The sequence below is a fragment of the Portunus trituberculatus genome, chromosome 46, assembly GCF_017591435.1.
Source record: "Portunus trituberculatus isolate SZX2019 chromosome 46, ASM1759143v1, whole genome shotgun sequence".
In the NCBI taxonomy this organism is placed as follows: Eukaryota; Metazoa; Arthropoda; class Malacostraca; order Decapoda; family Portunidae; genus Portunus; species Portunus trituberculatus.
Window position 1 is genome coordinate 1,726,342 of NC_059300.1, and position 16,367 is coordinate 1,742,708.

Consider the following 16,367-nt stretch of genomic DNA (forward strand, 5'->3'; position numbering starts at 1 on the left):
AACGGACAATCGCGCGCATTTTAATACTCGTCCGTAGATTAAACCGACTCCAGAATTTGTCCTTAGTTTCCAAATCCGTTGATGGAGGTCTGTTGTTTCAAGGGTCGATGTATATATATATATATATATATATATATATATATATATATATATATATATATATATATATATATATATATATATATATATATATATATATATATATATATATATATATATATATATATATATATATATACACACACACACATAATCATCCTTGCTTTTTAATTCCTCATTCTTGTTTAAGCTTTTTTATTTATAATGCTTCATCAAACTTTTCTGAAAACAATAAGTACTAAATTTCACTTATGAGTGGAGAGAGAAGTAACACAAAAAGACAAACACATCAAAAAAAGAAAGAAAAAATCAATAATGAAGTAATAGAATTTGCTCACCTGTTGTTCTACACGGTAGAGTCTTGCACCAATGGTCATTGGCTTCACATTTCCAGCTTTATCCATACCACTCAAGTAGCTCCCTGGTTTACCTAAAGTCTGGTCCAACCTTCTTTGGAGTTCCTGTTGATATAAATAACGATATGAAGCTTGATGTGTATGTTGGTCAGATAATGACACAGAAAAATTAAACTACTTCATTGAAAGTCTATATGTATTGAGATGAAACACAGAATGACACTTCAAAATATTGTATGCTACAAGATTACCTTTGATTGCACCGATGCTGGAATGGATTTGATATGATGTGTTGATTTTATAGTAAGTTGCACCATAGAATGTAATGCTCAAAATAAAGTAAAGCACTCTCTAGATTTTCGTAGCATTTGCTATGGTGTGGAAAAACTGCTAGATTCACCAACTACCTGAATTTTATGAAAAGGCAGTCAGTCTGAAAAAAATCTTTCTGCTATTTAGGTGGTATCGAACCAACTACAGTATAACCTCGCTTGACGAACGTCTCTAGGGATGAACAATTCGGGAGACGACCAAAAAATTTGTCAATATATCGACCCAGGGGACAATGATATTTCGGGGGACGAACGTGGTTAAACGGCTCGCCTGCCGGTAAGCCGTATGTGTGATAGCCAACCCGGCTATCACACAACAAAACAAAACATAAGCACAAAAGAAAATAGAAACAGGAACATACGAAAAATATTACATAACATTATCTCCGTGCCACCACGATTTTCTCCTATTTTTCCTGAGCATGGTGATGTTACCGGCGCGCTCTACTGTAGCTTCCTCAGCGTTATCTTCGGTGCTCTGGTGGCTCTCAGCGTTGCTGTCATCATCATCCTGGCCATGTCCGAGTACTGCAGATTGTGGCACATCCATCACAGCTGTTTCCTCGCTCACCTGGCAAGGAACACCGCCCTACTGCCCGCTCCTCTCACACTGAGCATCACCTCCGAGGATCAAAGGAACTTCCTGGCCACAAACCTTTAACTTCTCTTCTTGGAAGTCCAAACTTGCTCCCACACGCGTGAGGAAGTCAATCCCCAGCAGGCAAGGGTCTTCCAAAGGCAGAGATGAAGACTGGCAATCTTTCCATGTTTCCCAAGCCAATGTTCACTATAACGGGGCCCCACATAGCGGCACTGACTTGTGACGCTACACAGCTGTTGTGTAGCTCTGGCACGCTGCGCACATCCAAAGTCCTCTCTCATGACTGTCTTCTCGGATCTTGTCTGTCTTCCTCCCCATCCTCCTCTCTTCCATTCCATCATGCCATCAACGTCCAGTCTCTCAAGTAAATAACCTTTTCTTTTTTATTCATTTTATTATAATTTTGATAGCATTTAGGTAAGTAAAACAATTTAGGCTTTCTACCATTATTTCGTTCATGTCATGCATACATTAAAGGCTTATTTTGAATAGGTTTTATGGACAAAAGTATGATTTTTTTTTTGGTCTGGAACGGATTAATGGTATTTCAATACATTCTTATGGGAAAAATTTATTCAGGGGACGAACAAATTGGGTGACGAACAGGATTTAGGAACGAATTATGGTCGTGAGCTGAGGTTTTACTGTACAGTAAAACTAAATTGTACTGGCCCATTGGGTGTTGTTCGCCATTCTACCATATTTCAATCCAATCAAAACATTCATCCTATAGTACTCATGGTTCTTTAATCATAGTATTATCAACAAACGGTGTTCTAAAAATATTCTGACTACATTATTAAATAACAGGTGATATAAATAAGTGTTAGAGTACTGAAGGGTCTGTGCACTATATCCTATGTTAAGTCACGTAACACAAACAGAGAGTGGAAATGACGAGGCAAAGTTCAAATTTTTCCAACAGTACCTTTCCACTGTTGTGTGTGTGCCAGAGAGAACCAGGCAGTGTGTTTTCCACCATAAGTGAGGTACATTGTGGTCCACTAACAGTTTCGATAGTACACATGAATGTCAGCGTTAGTCACTGTGCCACCTATTTTTATACAAAACTAACATAACTTGTCAATGAATTCAACATTATTATGCCTGGCTGTTCATACAAAACTCAGTTAGCACCCACGGCCCGTGGCTGGCAGGTGTCTATTTTCCTTGCTCTGTTCTGTATGAACAAAGCCCCTACAAAGAAGAGAAGTGCTGAGGTCCTCTTTGAGGAGCACACCTTCACAGCCTCCCATGTGGATAGCCAGGATGCCTGTCTTCTGGCAGGCCAGCCAAGGGAGACCATTATTCATGTTAAAAGGGTAAAACTTCCTGTTGGTGGAGCGGAGAAGCTTTGTCTCCCCACCGCTGCTGACTGCATGGCCTCCCCTGACCTGACCAGACAAAGGGTCAATCCCCGCACCCCCGCTGTTGCCTCCGCCTCTATGGACTCGCCACCCTTGTCTCCAGGCCTGCAGGACGTCATGGATACTGACGCCGCCTCTCGTGCTTTCCCGCCTCAGCTGGGCGCTTCCCATCGCCGTATGAGGTTTCCCGAGGGGCACGGCAAGACTCTAGCCAAACTCTACGAATAGTTCCTGACGCTGCTCAAACAGCATTCGTCCTTGGAGCCACTCATGAAGGAAGGTAGGCGCAGGCCGTACTTGATGGTCAACCCTCAGTCGGCGGCATACGACATGTTGGTGAAGGTGGGCTTCCTCGGCCTCACCATGACCCCAGCGGACCCTGACGCCCGGCAGCAGATGGTCATCGTTCATGGCGTGTCTACCACCATCAATGTTGACCTTCTCTCCATGCCAGAGGCTTTCCTTTGGCTCAAGAGGCGCATCGTCGCAGGTGAGCCCCGCCCTCAGCTCCTGGGCCTTGTTGAAGGGGCCATGCCCAGCTCGGTGCACCTCCACGGCCTGGGCCGCTTCCACGTGGGACTGTACACCCCTGAGCCTGACCTGTGCGGCCACTGCTGTCGGTTCGGGCATCAGAGCTAGAAGTGCAAGTCGACGCCGCGCTGCAGGTACTGTTCTGGGAGTCATTCTTCCTTCCGCTGCCTGGAGAAGATACGTGCTGGCACCAGAGTCATCCCACTGTGTTGCAACTGTAGGGGCGACCACAACGCCTCTTCGCACCGCTGCCCTGCTTGGCCCAGGCCCATCAGGGAGCCACAGACCCCTGGCACCACTGTTGGCCCCTCTAGGGTGGTTTTTCGTCCCGTCCCAGCTCCTCAACACAATGCTTGGGCAAATGGCGCCCCGTCCTGGTCTGACTTCCCTGCTCTGCCTCTGCCAGCCGCCCAGCCATCAGCATTTCTGCCCCTGCTTGGCACAGCTGCCCCAGCCGAGTCTGTGGCAGCTCACCCTCCCATCCCTGCCACACGGCCACCTGTCCCTGTGCCACGCAGGACTGCCCCTTACTATGCTGCTGTGGTAGGGGCTGAGGATGCAGCTCCCGTATCGCAGGTTGACGTGCCTGCGACCATCCAGGACGTGGTGCAGCTCCTGCTGGGAATCCAGGCCGAGGTCAGGAACTTGCGTGTGAGGGTCACTGCTTTGGAGCGACAGCAGGACGCAGCAAGCCCTCCACCCCAGCCAGTGCCTGACCCTGTCCAGCCAGCGCCCCAACCTGCCCACAAGAACCAGCCCCAGAGTGTGCTGGCCAGGGCCCGGCCCCAACCAGTGTCTGCTACTGTCCAGCCTGCCCCAGATAACAAGTCCCAGAGTGTGCTGGCCAGCCCCCGGCCCCAACCAGTTGTGTGTGTGTGTGTGTGTGTGTGTGTGTGTGTGTGTGTGTATTCACCTAGTTGTATTCACCTAGTTGTAATTTTACAGGGCCTGGGTATCATACTGTGTGGCCCCGTCTCCATATCTACACACATCCAACTTTCCTTTAAAACTATGCACACTCCTTGCTGACACCACCTCCTCACTCAAACCATTCCACACCTCCACACATCTTTGTGGGAAACTATATTTCTTCACATCCTTCAAGCATATTCCTTGGCTATCTTTTTACTATGCGATCTTGTAGTTCTATTTAAGTTTTCCTCTCTCAACATCATTTGCTCATTATCCACTTCATCCAGTCCATTCAACAGTTTATAAACCTGTATTAAATCTCCTCTTTCTTTCTTTGTTCCAAGGTAAGCAAATTCATTTCTTTTAATCTCTCCTCATAGGTCATTTCTGCCAATTCCGGAACCATTTTTGTTGCCATTCTCTGCAATCTCTCCAACTTCCTTATATGCTTCTTTTTATAAGGGGACCAAACCACTCCAGCATATTCCAATCTTGGTCTAATTACCATACTAATTAATTTCTTCATCATATCTTTATCCATATAATGGAAGGCTAATCCAATATTTTTATCAAATTATACGTTTCTCCAAACATCTTATCAATATGAGCCTCAAACTGCCCATGGTCTTGTATTATCACTCCCAAATCCTTTTCCTTTTCCACCTTTTTCAACACTACTTCTTCACCCATCTTATATGACCCTCTTGGCCGTCTTCCACTCTTCCCATCTCCATCACATGACTTTTGCTCAGATTAAATTCCATTTGCCACCTCTTGCTCCACTCCCAAATCTTATCCAGGTCTGCCTGTAAAATTTCACAATCTTCTTCACTCTTCACACACCTACACAACTTCGCATCATCCGCAAACAAATTAATATAACTGTTTACTCCTCTGGCATGTCATTAATATATACAAGGAAAAGTATTGGTGCCAGCACTGAGCCTTGTGGGACTCCACTCTCCACCACCAACCAGTCCGACTTTGCATCCCTTATTACCGTTCTCATCTCCTCCATCTCAAGTAGTTTTCCATCCACTTTAACACTTTTCCTTTCAGTCCTCCATAAATCTCTAATTTCCATAACAGTCTCATGTGAGGTACCTTGTCAAAAGCTTTCTTTAAATCCAAATATACACAGTCCATCCATCCTCTCTCTCTGTATTTTGTCAACCACTCTTGAATAAAAGCTCAGTAGATTTGTTACACATGACCTCCCTTTCCTGAAGCCAAATTGATGATCCGATAATAACTTATGATCCTCCAGGAACCGTATCCAATATTTCTTTATCACCCTCTCACAAATCTTACCGACCACACTTGTTAGAGACACAGGTCTATAGTTAAGAGGCTCTTCCTTACTGCCTCCCTTATAAATGGGCACCACTTCAGCTCTCTTCCACTCTACTGGTACTTCCCTGTTTCTAATGAACACCTTATAATATCATATAATGGATCAATCAATTCTTCTCTACACTCCTTCAATAATTTTCCTGAAACTTCATCTGGTCCCATCGCTTTATCATCTTTAAGTTCCTCCAACATTTTATATAACTCCTTTTAGGTATCTTAATGTCATCCATGTGCACATTTCCTTGTACATTCTGAGGCTTTACAAACATTGTTTCTTCAGTAAATACTTGCTGAAACCTATTATTTAGCAATTCCGCTATATTCTTAGGGTCATCTACTATCCCTTGCTCTCCTTTTAATCTTTCAATGGACTCTCTTTTTAAGTTTACCATTTATGAACCTGTAAAACAATTTTGGATGTTCCTTACTCTTGTCTACAATATCTTTTTCAAATTTTCTTTCTTCCTCCTCCTTACCCTCACATACTCATTTCTCGCCACTCTATAATTCTCCTTATTTAGTATATTCCTGCTCTTTTTCCATCTTTTCCAAGCCACATCTCTTTTCCTTAGCCTTAACACAAGTTGCATTAAACCAATCCTTTCTTCCTTCCTCTCTCGGTTTATACTTTGGTACAAATTTCATAACTCCTTCTTTATAATATTTCATAAAAATCTCATATTTCTTTTGCACTTCTCTGATTTGTAACATCTCCTCCCAATCTAATTTTCTGAAATAATTTTTCAAACTTTCTGTGTCCATCTTTCTATAATTCAATCTACCACTCCTGTATGTCTCGTCCTTCCTTCGCTGTGTTGTTGCTATCTGCATTTCCATAACCACATGATCACTCTTTCCCAAAGGACACTTGTATTGTATATCTCCACATAGGTACACTTCTCTTGTTAACACCAAATCCAGTCTAGCCGGTTCATCATCTCCTCTATATCTAGTATTTTCCTTCACCCTCTGTTCCATCATATTTTCCATCATTAGATTAAGAAATCTCTCCCCATGCTTCCTCTCCAACACCACTTACTAGATTTTCCCAATCCACCTCCTTACAATTAAAATCTCCTACTAGTATCACCTTTCTTTTTCCAGATAATACACTTTCCAAACTCTGTAAAGTATCCTTGATCATATTGTCGTATTCCTTAATGTCCAAGAATTTGTTTTAGGAGGTACATAGGTCACCATGATTATTAATTCTTTTCCATCACTTTTTATCCTTATGCTTATCACTTCTGCGTTGTTCTTCCCATACCAAACCTTATCCACATTTATTTATTTCTTCGTCATAATCATAACTCCTCCTCCACCTTTACTCTCTATCCTTTCTCCATATATTATATTTATTATCCAAATTTATCTTTGTTTTTCATGCAATTTTGTCTCAGTCAAACACACTATATCAGGCTTCTCCACCATCATATAGTCTTGCAATTCCAATCTACTTGACAGTATCCCATCTATATTAGTATACATTACGGTCCACCCACTGCTCCTCTAGGGGTTCCTCCGTATTCCTTCTTTCCACATACCACTTTCTGACTCTCTCTCTATAACTCTCCAAAAACTTTTCTTTCCTCCTCAGACCGCTCATCATTTTTCCTTCTCGCCTCTTCCACCAATTCCTTATATCTTCTCCTCTCTCCTCATTTCTATTCTTTCTCACAAACACCTCTTTACAACCTTCTATCTCTTAACTTTGATGTTCTATATAGGATATCCTCCGCAGATTGTTGTGACTTCAGTACTACTTTAATCGGTCTGCTCACTCCTCCTTATACGGACCCAGTCTATGGATCTCTTCCACTTCTTCTTGTAGGTCTTTTTTCATCATCATTTAGATTTTTGAACAGATCTCTTACCGTTTTAATTCTTCCTTAATTCTCTTAGGCTTATATGTTATATTTTGTTCTTTCATCCCAAATATTAACACACTCTTCTTCTTTTCTGCTATTTCCTTATCAATGTTTCCTTATTCTTCATTACATTAACCAGTTCCTTGGACCTTTCTTTTTGTCTTCCTTCAACTGATCTTTAATTATTTCTTGTAATCCAACCATCTCTGCTTCCTCGACTCAGTCCATTGTGTTTTCTTCAGTTCCCATTCCTTTCAAACCTTTCATTCTGCTCACTAATCATTTCCTTAAAGTCATCTTTCTCCTTTACTACTCTCTCCATTTTCTCCTCCAACCGTCTCTTGTATTTTTCAACCTCCACTCTCAAGTGTGCATTCTCATCCACCAATCGTTTTTCATTTTCCTCCAGTCTCTTAACTCTTTCCTTCAAAGCCTTGGAATTCTCTATCCTGCTCCTCCTCACTCCTCTGAACTTTTAATTCCTTCACCAACTCCTCAAATCTCTTCTCCAACATTACCAATCTACCTTGCAATGTTGCCCTGTTGAAGATGGACTCATGCTTTGACTGGCCACTTTCGGCTTTGCTCCTGGGCCTCATCAACATATTTTGAATTTGGTAATTTATTTCACCGGTCTATCCATTTTTTTTACTCTTCCTGGGAGCATGTGGGTGTGTGGTCACTGGGGCCAGGCCTGGTAGCTACGTGTGTGGGATGCGATGCGGCTGCTATGGCTGGCCTTTGTGTGGTTCCCGCCTGTCGCTTGGAGTGTGGAGGTTCTCACACCTCCGATCACTCCCATGTACACGCCACCAGGCTACGTCACTCTGTACACTGTTCACTCGCTCTGGTCCCCTCAATAGCAATAACTATTCTCACTCAAGCACATTGCTTAGCGTGTGGAGTGTTAGTTAGATGCCGCCTGAGCAGGAGGCACGTCCGCTGTGTGTGTGTGTGTGTGTGTGTGTGTTTACCTAATTGTATTTACCTAATTGTAACATACGGAAAAGAGCTATGCTCGTGTTGTCCCGCTCCATATCTATTAATGTCCAGCTTTTTCTTAAAATCATGAATATTCCTTGCTGACCACTTCCACGCCTAAACTATTCCATGCTTCCACCCTTCTATGAGGGAAGCTATATTTTTCACATCTCTCCTATAAGTGGCCATTTTAGTTTTTTCCCATGCCCTCTCGACATTCTTTCATTCCACATACACAGATCTTCCCTATCCATTTTTTCCATGCCAATCATCACTCTGTATATTGCTATCAGGTCTCCCTTTCTTCTGTTTTCCAGGGTCGGAAGTTGCATTCTTTTCAGTCTGTCTTCATAAGTCAAATCTCTTAAGTCAGGCACCATTTTGTTGCAGCCCTCTGTACTTTCTCTAGTTTCCTTATGTGTTTCTTTAAGTTCGAGCCCACTGTATTGTTGCATATTCAAGCCTCGGTCTTATCATTGCAGTAATTATTTTCTTCATCATTTCTTCATCTAAATATACGAACGCCACTCTTATGTTCCTCAATAAGTTCAATACTTCTCCAATTATTTTGTTTATATGTCTCTCTGGCGATAGGTCATTGGTAATTGTCACCCCAAGGTCTTTTTCTTCATGACTGGTTTTATGTCTTCATTTCCTATCTTGTACATACTCCTGATTCTTCTTTCACTCTTGCCAAACTCTATTTTCTTGCATTTTGTCGTGTTGAACTCCATTTGCCATGTACAGCTCCATTTCCATATTCTGTCCAAGTCTTCCTGGAGTAGTTCGCAATCTTTGTCACATCTCACTTTTCTTAACAATTTTGCATCGCCTGCAAATAGGCTCACATAACTGGACACCCCATCCACCATGTCATTTATGTAGACCGCGAACATTACTGGTGCCAACACTGATCCCTGTGGAACTCCACTCTCCACCAAGCCCCATTCTGATGGTCTGTCCTTAATTATTGTTCTCATTTCTCTTCCTACCAAAAGTCTTCCATCCATTTTAGTAAACTGCCATGCACTCCTCCTACCATTTCAAGTTTCCAGATCAGTCTCCGTGTGGTACCTTATCAAAGGCCTTTTTAAATCCAGATATATTCCATCAGCCCAACCATCTCTTTCCTGTATTACATCTATCACCCTCGAATAGTAACATATCAGGTTTGTCGTGCATGAACGCCTTTTCTAAAACCAAATTGACACTCACAAAGTATGTCATTTTTCTCCAAGAAGTCTGTCCATCTATTCTTCACCACCCTCTCACACATCTTAGCTACCACACTTGTAAGTGACACTGGTCTATAGTTCAATGGGTCTCTTGTTACCTGATTTATAGATTGGGACAATGTTAGCTCTTTTCCAGTCTTGGGGCACTACACCTTCCCTTAATGAGGCATCAATTACTTCACAAACTTTTTCTGCCAGTTGCTCCCTGCATTCTCTTAAAATCCATCCTGATACCCCATCAGGTCCCACAGCTTTTCTCACTTCTAAACTCCCCATCATATTCTTGATCTCCTCCACAGTTACTTGAAACTCCTTCATAATCCCTTTCTGTTCCATTACCAGTGGTTTGTCAAAAGCAGTCTCCTTTGTGAATACCTTCCGAAAGCATCCATTCATAGCCTCTGCCATTTCCTGGGATCTTCACTGCATACCCATTTACTTCTAAACTTTCAATACTTTCTATTTTTGATGTTGTTGTTCACATGTCTGTAAAAAGCCTTGGTTGGTCTTTACATTTATCAATTATATCCTTTTCTTGTTTCTTTCTTTCTTCTCTTCTAATCAACACATATTCATTTCTTGCTCTTTGTAACTTTCCCACTGCTTAATCCGTCTTTTCCTTCTCAAAATTTCACAATCTTCTTCACTCTTCACACACCTACACAACTTCGCATCATCCGCAAACAAATTAATATAACTGTTTACTCCTCTGGCATGTCATTTATATATACAAGGAAAAGTATTGGTGCCAGCACTGAGCCTTGTGGGACTCCACTCTCCACCACCAACCAGTCCGACTTTGCATCCCTTATTACCGTTCTCATCTCCTCCATCTCAAGTAGTTTTCCATCCACTTTAACACTTTTCCTTTCAGTCCTCCATAAATCTCTACTTTCCATAACAGTCTCTGTGAGGTACCTTGTCAAAAGCTTTCTTTAAATCCAAATATACACAGTCCATCCATCCCTCTCTCCTGTATTTTGTCAACCACTCTTGAATAAAAGCTCAGTAGATTTGTTACACATGACCTCCCTTTCCTGAAGCCAAATTGATGATCCGATAATAACTTATGATCCTCCAGGAACCGTATCCAATATTTCTTTATCACCCTCTCACAAATCTTACCGACCACACTTGTTAGAGACACAGGTCTATAGTTAAGAGGCTCTTCCTTACTGCCTCCCTTATAAATGGGCACCACTTCAGCTCTTTCCACTCTACTGGTACTTCCCCTGTTTCTAATGAGCACCTTATAATATCATATAATGGATCAATCAATTCTTCTCTACACTCCTTCAATAATTTTCCTGAAACTTCATCTGGTCCCATCGCTTTATCATCTTTAAGTTCCTCCAACATTTTATATAACTCCTTTTTAGGTATCTTAATGTCCTCCATGTGCACATTTCCTTGTACATTCTGTGGCTTTACAAACATTGTTTCTTTAGTAAATACTTGTTGAAACCTATTATTTAGCAATTCCGCTATATTCTTAGGGTCATCTACTATCCCTTGCTCTCCTTTTAATCTTTCAATGGACTCTCTCTTTTTAAGTTTACCATTTATGAACCTGTAAAACAATTTTGTCTACAATATCTTTTTCAAATTTTCTTTCTTCCTCCTCCTTACCCTCACATACTCATTTCTTCCACATATAATTCTCCACTATTTAGTGTTCTTTTCCATCTTTCCAAGTGTGTGTGTGTGTGTGTGTGTGTGTGTGTGTGTGTGTGTGTGTGTGTGCCACAATGTTACAAGGCGGACATGTAACTTATCTTCAAAGGAGAGGAGGAGGGAAGGAGATGAGGGAAGGGAGATGGAGAGAGAGAGATAGAGAGAGAGAGAGAGAGAGAGAGAGAGAGAGAGAGAGAGAGAGAGAGAGAGAGAGAGAGAGAGAGAGAGAGAGAGAGAGAGAGAGATGGGAAGTCTATGCCATTGGGTAATTTTAGACACAAGGTGGGATGCATGTAGCTTATCTTTAGTGATTGGTGGAAACAAGGATGGTGGGAGGAGCACTAGGATTTCAAGGACAGCATACAGTGTGTAGTTGATATCCAACACACTATACGGGACAACTGAACTGAAGAAAGCTCAGAAAATATGACGCCACGATAGCGTCACCAGATCTTTCTACTGGGGCTTCATGACACCTACATAGGCGTCACCATATTGAAGGGTTAAACTTTTTGTCCCATAATTAGGGGTGGTCGGCATGACCGACTCCTCCCTGTTGTATACACTTCTACAACAATAAAGTTATTAATCAATCAATCAATCAATCATTCATACAAAACTAACATAACGTCAATGAATTCATCGTTATTATGCCTGGCTGTCAAATGGTTGAAGATAAATATGTCTAGTCTCAACAAATGAAGGAATTGTGTTTGATAGCACATAAACCCTCCATAAAAGCTCTTTAGAGGATAGCGTGCCAACAGAGCAGGGCATTACTAGCCTTGAGTAAAACTCAATTGTACTGTTACTGTAATTGTATGGTGCCAATGATCCGTGTGATGTTGCCATATCTCTCATGACTTCAAGAAAACGGAATAGCAGTTCTCTATTCAATTAATGCATGATTTCGCAGAAATAAAAAAAAGGGGTAGGGAGACAAAAGACACGAAGATCTTTCCAATATTTTTATCAAATTATACGTTTCTCCAAACATCTTATCAATATGAGCCTCAAACTGCCCATGGTCTTGTATTATCACTCCCAAATCCTTTTCCTTTTCCACCTTTTTCAACACTACTTCACCCATCTTATATGACCCTCTTGGCCGTCTTCCACTCTTTCCCATCTCCATCACATGACTTTTGCTCAGATTAAATTCCATTTGCCACCTCTTGCTCCACTCCCAAATCTTATCCAGGTCTGCCTGTAAAATTTCACAATCTTCTTCACTCTTCACACACCTACACAACTTCGCATCATCCAAAACAAATTAATATAACTGTTTACTCCCTCTGGCATGTCATTTATATATACCAGGAAAAGTATTGGTGCCAGCACTGAGCCTTGTGGGACTCCACTCTCCACCACCAACCAGTCCGACTTTGCATCCCTTATTACCGTTCTCATCTCCTCCATCTCAAGTAGTTTTCCATCCACTTTAACACTTTTCCTTTCAGTCCTCCATAAATCTCTACTTTCCATAACAGTCTCTCGTGAGGTACCTTGTCAAAAGCTTTCTTTAAATCCAAATATACACAGTCCATCCATCCTCTCTCTCCTGTATTTTGTCAACCACTCTTGAATAAAAGCTCAGTAGATTTGTTACACATGACCTCCCTTTCCTGAAGCCAAATTGATGATCCGATAATAACTTATGATCCTCCAGGAACCGTATCCAATATTTCTTTATCACCCTCTCACAAATCTTACCGACCACACTTGTTAGAGACACAGGTCTATAGTTAAGAGGCTCTTCCTTACTGCCTCCCTTATAAATGGGCACCACTTCAGCTCTTTTCCACTCTACTGGTACTTCCCCTGTTTCTAATGAGCACCTTATAATATCATATAATGGATCAATCAATTCTTCTCTACACTCCTTCAATAATTTTCCTGAAACTTCATCTGGTCCCATCGCTTTATCATCTTTAAGTTCCTCCAACATTTTATATAACTCCTTTTTAGGTATCTTAATGTCCTCCATGTGCACATTTCCTTGTACATTCTGTGGCTTTACAAACATTGTTTCTTTAGTAAATACTTGCTGAAACCTATTATTTAGCAATTCCGCTATATTCTTAGGGTCATCTACTATCCCTTGCTCTCCTTTTAATCTTTCAATGGACTCTCTCTTTTTAAGTTTACCATTTATGAACCTGTAAAACAATTTTGTCTACAATATCTTTTTCAAATTTTCTTTCTTCCTCCCTCCTTACCCTCACATACTCATTTCTTGCCACTCTATAATTCTCCTTATTTAGTATATTCCTGCTCTTTTTCCATCTTTTCCAAGCCAAGTGTGTGTGTGTGTGTGTGTGTGTGTGTGTGTGTGTGTGTGTGTGTGTGTACAAATGTTACAAGGCGGGACGCATGTAACTTATCTTCGAAAGGAAGAGGGAGGGAGAGAGATAAAGAGGAAAGGAGAGAGAGAGAGAGAGAGAGAGAGAGAGAGAGAGAGAGAGAGAGAGAGAGAGAGAGAGAGAGAGAGAGAGAGAGAGAGAGAGAGAGAGAGAGAGAGATGGGAAGTCTATGCCATTGGGTAATTTTAGACACAAGGTGGGATGCATGTAGCTTATCTTTAGTGATTGGTGGAAACAAGGATGGTGGGAGGAGCACTAGGATTTCAAGGACAGCATACGGCGTGTGTAGTTGATATCCAACACACTATACGGGACAACTGAACTGAAGAAAGCTCAGAAAAAAAATATGACGCCTACGTAGGCGTCACCGTATATGCTACTGGGGCTTCATGACACCTACATAGGCGTCACCATATTGAAGGGGTTAAATCCTTTTTGTCCCATAATTAGGGGGTGGTCAGCATGACCCGACTCCTTCCCTTGTTGTATACACTTCTACAACAATAAAGTTATTAATCAATCAATCAATCAATCATTCATACAAAACTAACATAACGTCAATGAATTCATCGTTATTATGCCTGGCTGTCAAATGGTTGAAGATAAATATGTCTAGTCTCAACAAATAAGGAATTGTGTTTGATAGCACATAAACCCTCCATAAAAAGCCCTTAGAGGATAGCGTGCCAACAGAGCAGGGCATTACTAGGCTTGAGTAAAACTCAATTGTACTGTTACTGTAATTGTATGGTGCCAATGATCCGTGTGATGTTGCCATATCTCTCATGACTTCAAGAAAAACGGAATAGCAGTTCTCTATTCAATTAATGCATGATTTCGCAGAATAAAAAAAAAAAGGGGGTAGGGAGACAAAAGACACGAAGATCTTTGCAGGTGATTATTTCATAAGTAAATTGAATACAGTAAAGGTGTTAGTTATAAAAGCGAAAATGAGACTGGTAATTTACATAATATTTACTGTTATGTCCTCTTGAGATACCCAGACTAACATAATGAGTGGTTAGAAGAAACATAAGATGAGACACCATTTTATTTCTGTTATTGCCCCAAGTTCGACTTATTTATTGAACATGATTGGATGCAGAGACTTTTTTTGGCTGTACGACACACAGTAAGATGGAGAAGCTTCAGTGTGTACTTCCATTGTTGCGACCCCGATTTACACATGCATGCCTGCGGTGACCTGACACCCCCCCTTCCCCAAGGAGAGAGAGAAAAAAAATAAAAATAAAGAAAGAAATAAAGAAAAAAAGAAAAAATAATAATAAATAAATAAATAAATAAATAAATAAGTAAAAAATAAAGCTAGGTTGCAATCTTTCCTTTTTCTTTTTTTAATGCTTTAACAGGCAAGAGCAATTAAACTTAACGACAATGATTTTGATAGCTTGTGGATAAAAATAAAGAACTTAAAAGTACTTAGCGCGATAACCCAACATCCTCTAGCGTATAAATCTGCCAGTAGGCACACTGAGCCATCGTAACCTTCCATCACTTACAGTACTCCAAGCAGAGAAACTGCAGTGATAGAAGGTAGCACAATACCCACCATCATAGCAGATACAATTTTATACTATTGGTGAAACTTTTGTGGTTGTATTCCAGTCTGGAGGTTTCGTAGCTGATATTGTCTGTTTAGCGTAGCACAAACTGCCGCCTCTACTCAATATACCAAATCAAATGAAGGTATTTCATGTACATGTATGACGATGTGGTATATCAGGTCAGGTGACGTTGCCACTTGACCTGATCAAGGCGGGATTTTGCCTGAGAAAAGGAGGAGGAGAGTCAGGTCACCACACAGGTGCAAATCGACTTGCTTCTCATCTGGTTGCCACGATAGAAGGATACACTGACGCTTACTGTGTATTGTACAGCCAAACCAAGGAATTTGTCTACAGGATTAATAGGTACTTCTTAAAAGAAAATGCAAATCAAGGACCACTTTTACCTAAAAATCAAGCAAGGAAAAGGACAGCAGATGCAGCTGGTATATCTGAAGCCACAGTGAAGAGAATTTGTTCCAGCATAAACAAGATATGCACCACAGCACCGCAACCTTTTCAGCCTGTGTTAAGTTCTCTGAAAAAGAACCACTCTGCAACGATAATGAACTTTGATGACTTTGAGAAGTCAGCTTGGGGTAATAACTGAAATAAAATAGTCTCATCTTATGTTTCTCTATCCCCACTCATTACATTAGACTGGGTGTCTTGAGAGGACATAACAGTAAATATTTGGTAAATTATCAGCCTCATTTTTACTGTATTTAATTTACCTATGGCATCTTATCAACTTACTCCCAGTGAGATTTAATAGCACTAATTCAGGGGTGCTGTGAACCTTCCATTAAGGCTAGTTGTGATCTCGCTGAATGTTTCCCTTTGTCTCTCACAACTCAAGGGGGCAGTCACAGCCTACCCTCTAAAGACAAATCTCCTTCTTCACACAAAACTACATGCACTTACCACACATACACTCTTCACTTGAAAATTAAAATGTAAAAGAAAAATGGGAACTGATTATAACGCCTCGGAGTCCCCTTCTGGCGAGGGGACCAAAAATGTCCCCAGGTCAGACGCCTTATTTGATAACGACCCCAAATGCCTTGACACCTCCCTCAACTTTTTCTACATTAACTTCTGCAACATTTGCAGTCTTAGATCTAATTTTC

The 16,367-nt window shown here is 41.2% G+C and overlaps 1 protein-coding gene across 1 annotated transcript in view; it reads right to left on the reverse strand.

Annotated features, from left to right (window-relative positions):
- The window catches only part of LOC123520130 (potassium voltage-gated channel subfamily KQT member 1-like), a 123,733-nt gene that overhangs the window by 26,915 nt on the left and 80,451 nt on the right, over positions 1-16,367 (reverse strand). The window contains exon 11 of the mRNA XM_045282063.1: positions 438-560. Coding sequence (XP_045137998.1) covers positions 438-560 — 123 coding nt within the window. The remainder of the gene's footprint in view (positions 1-437; positions 561-16,367) is intronic.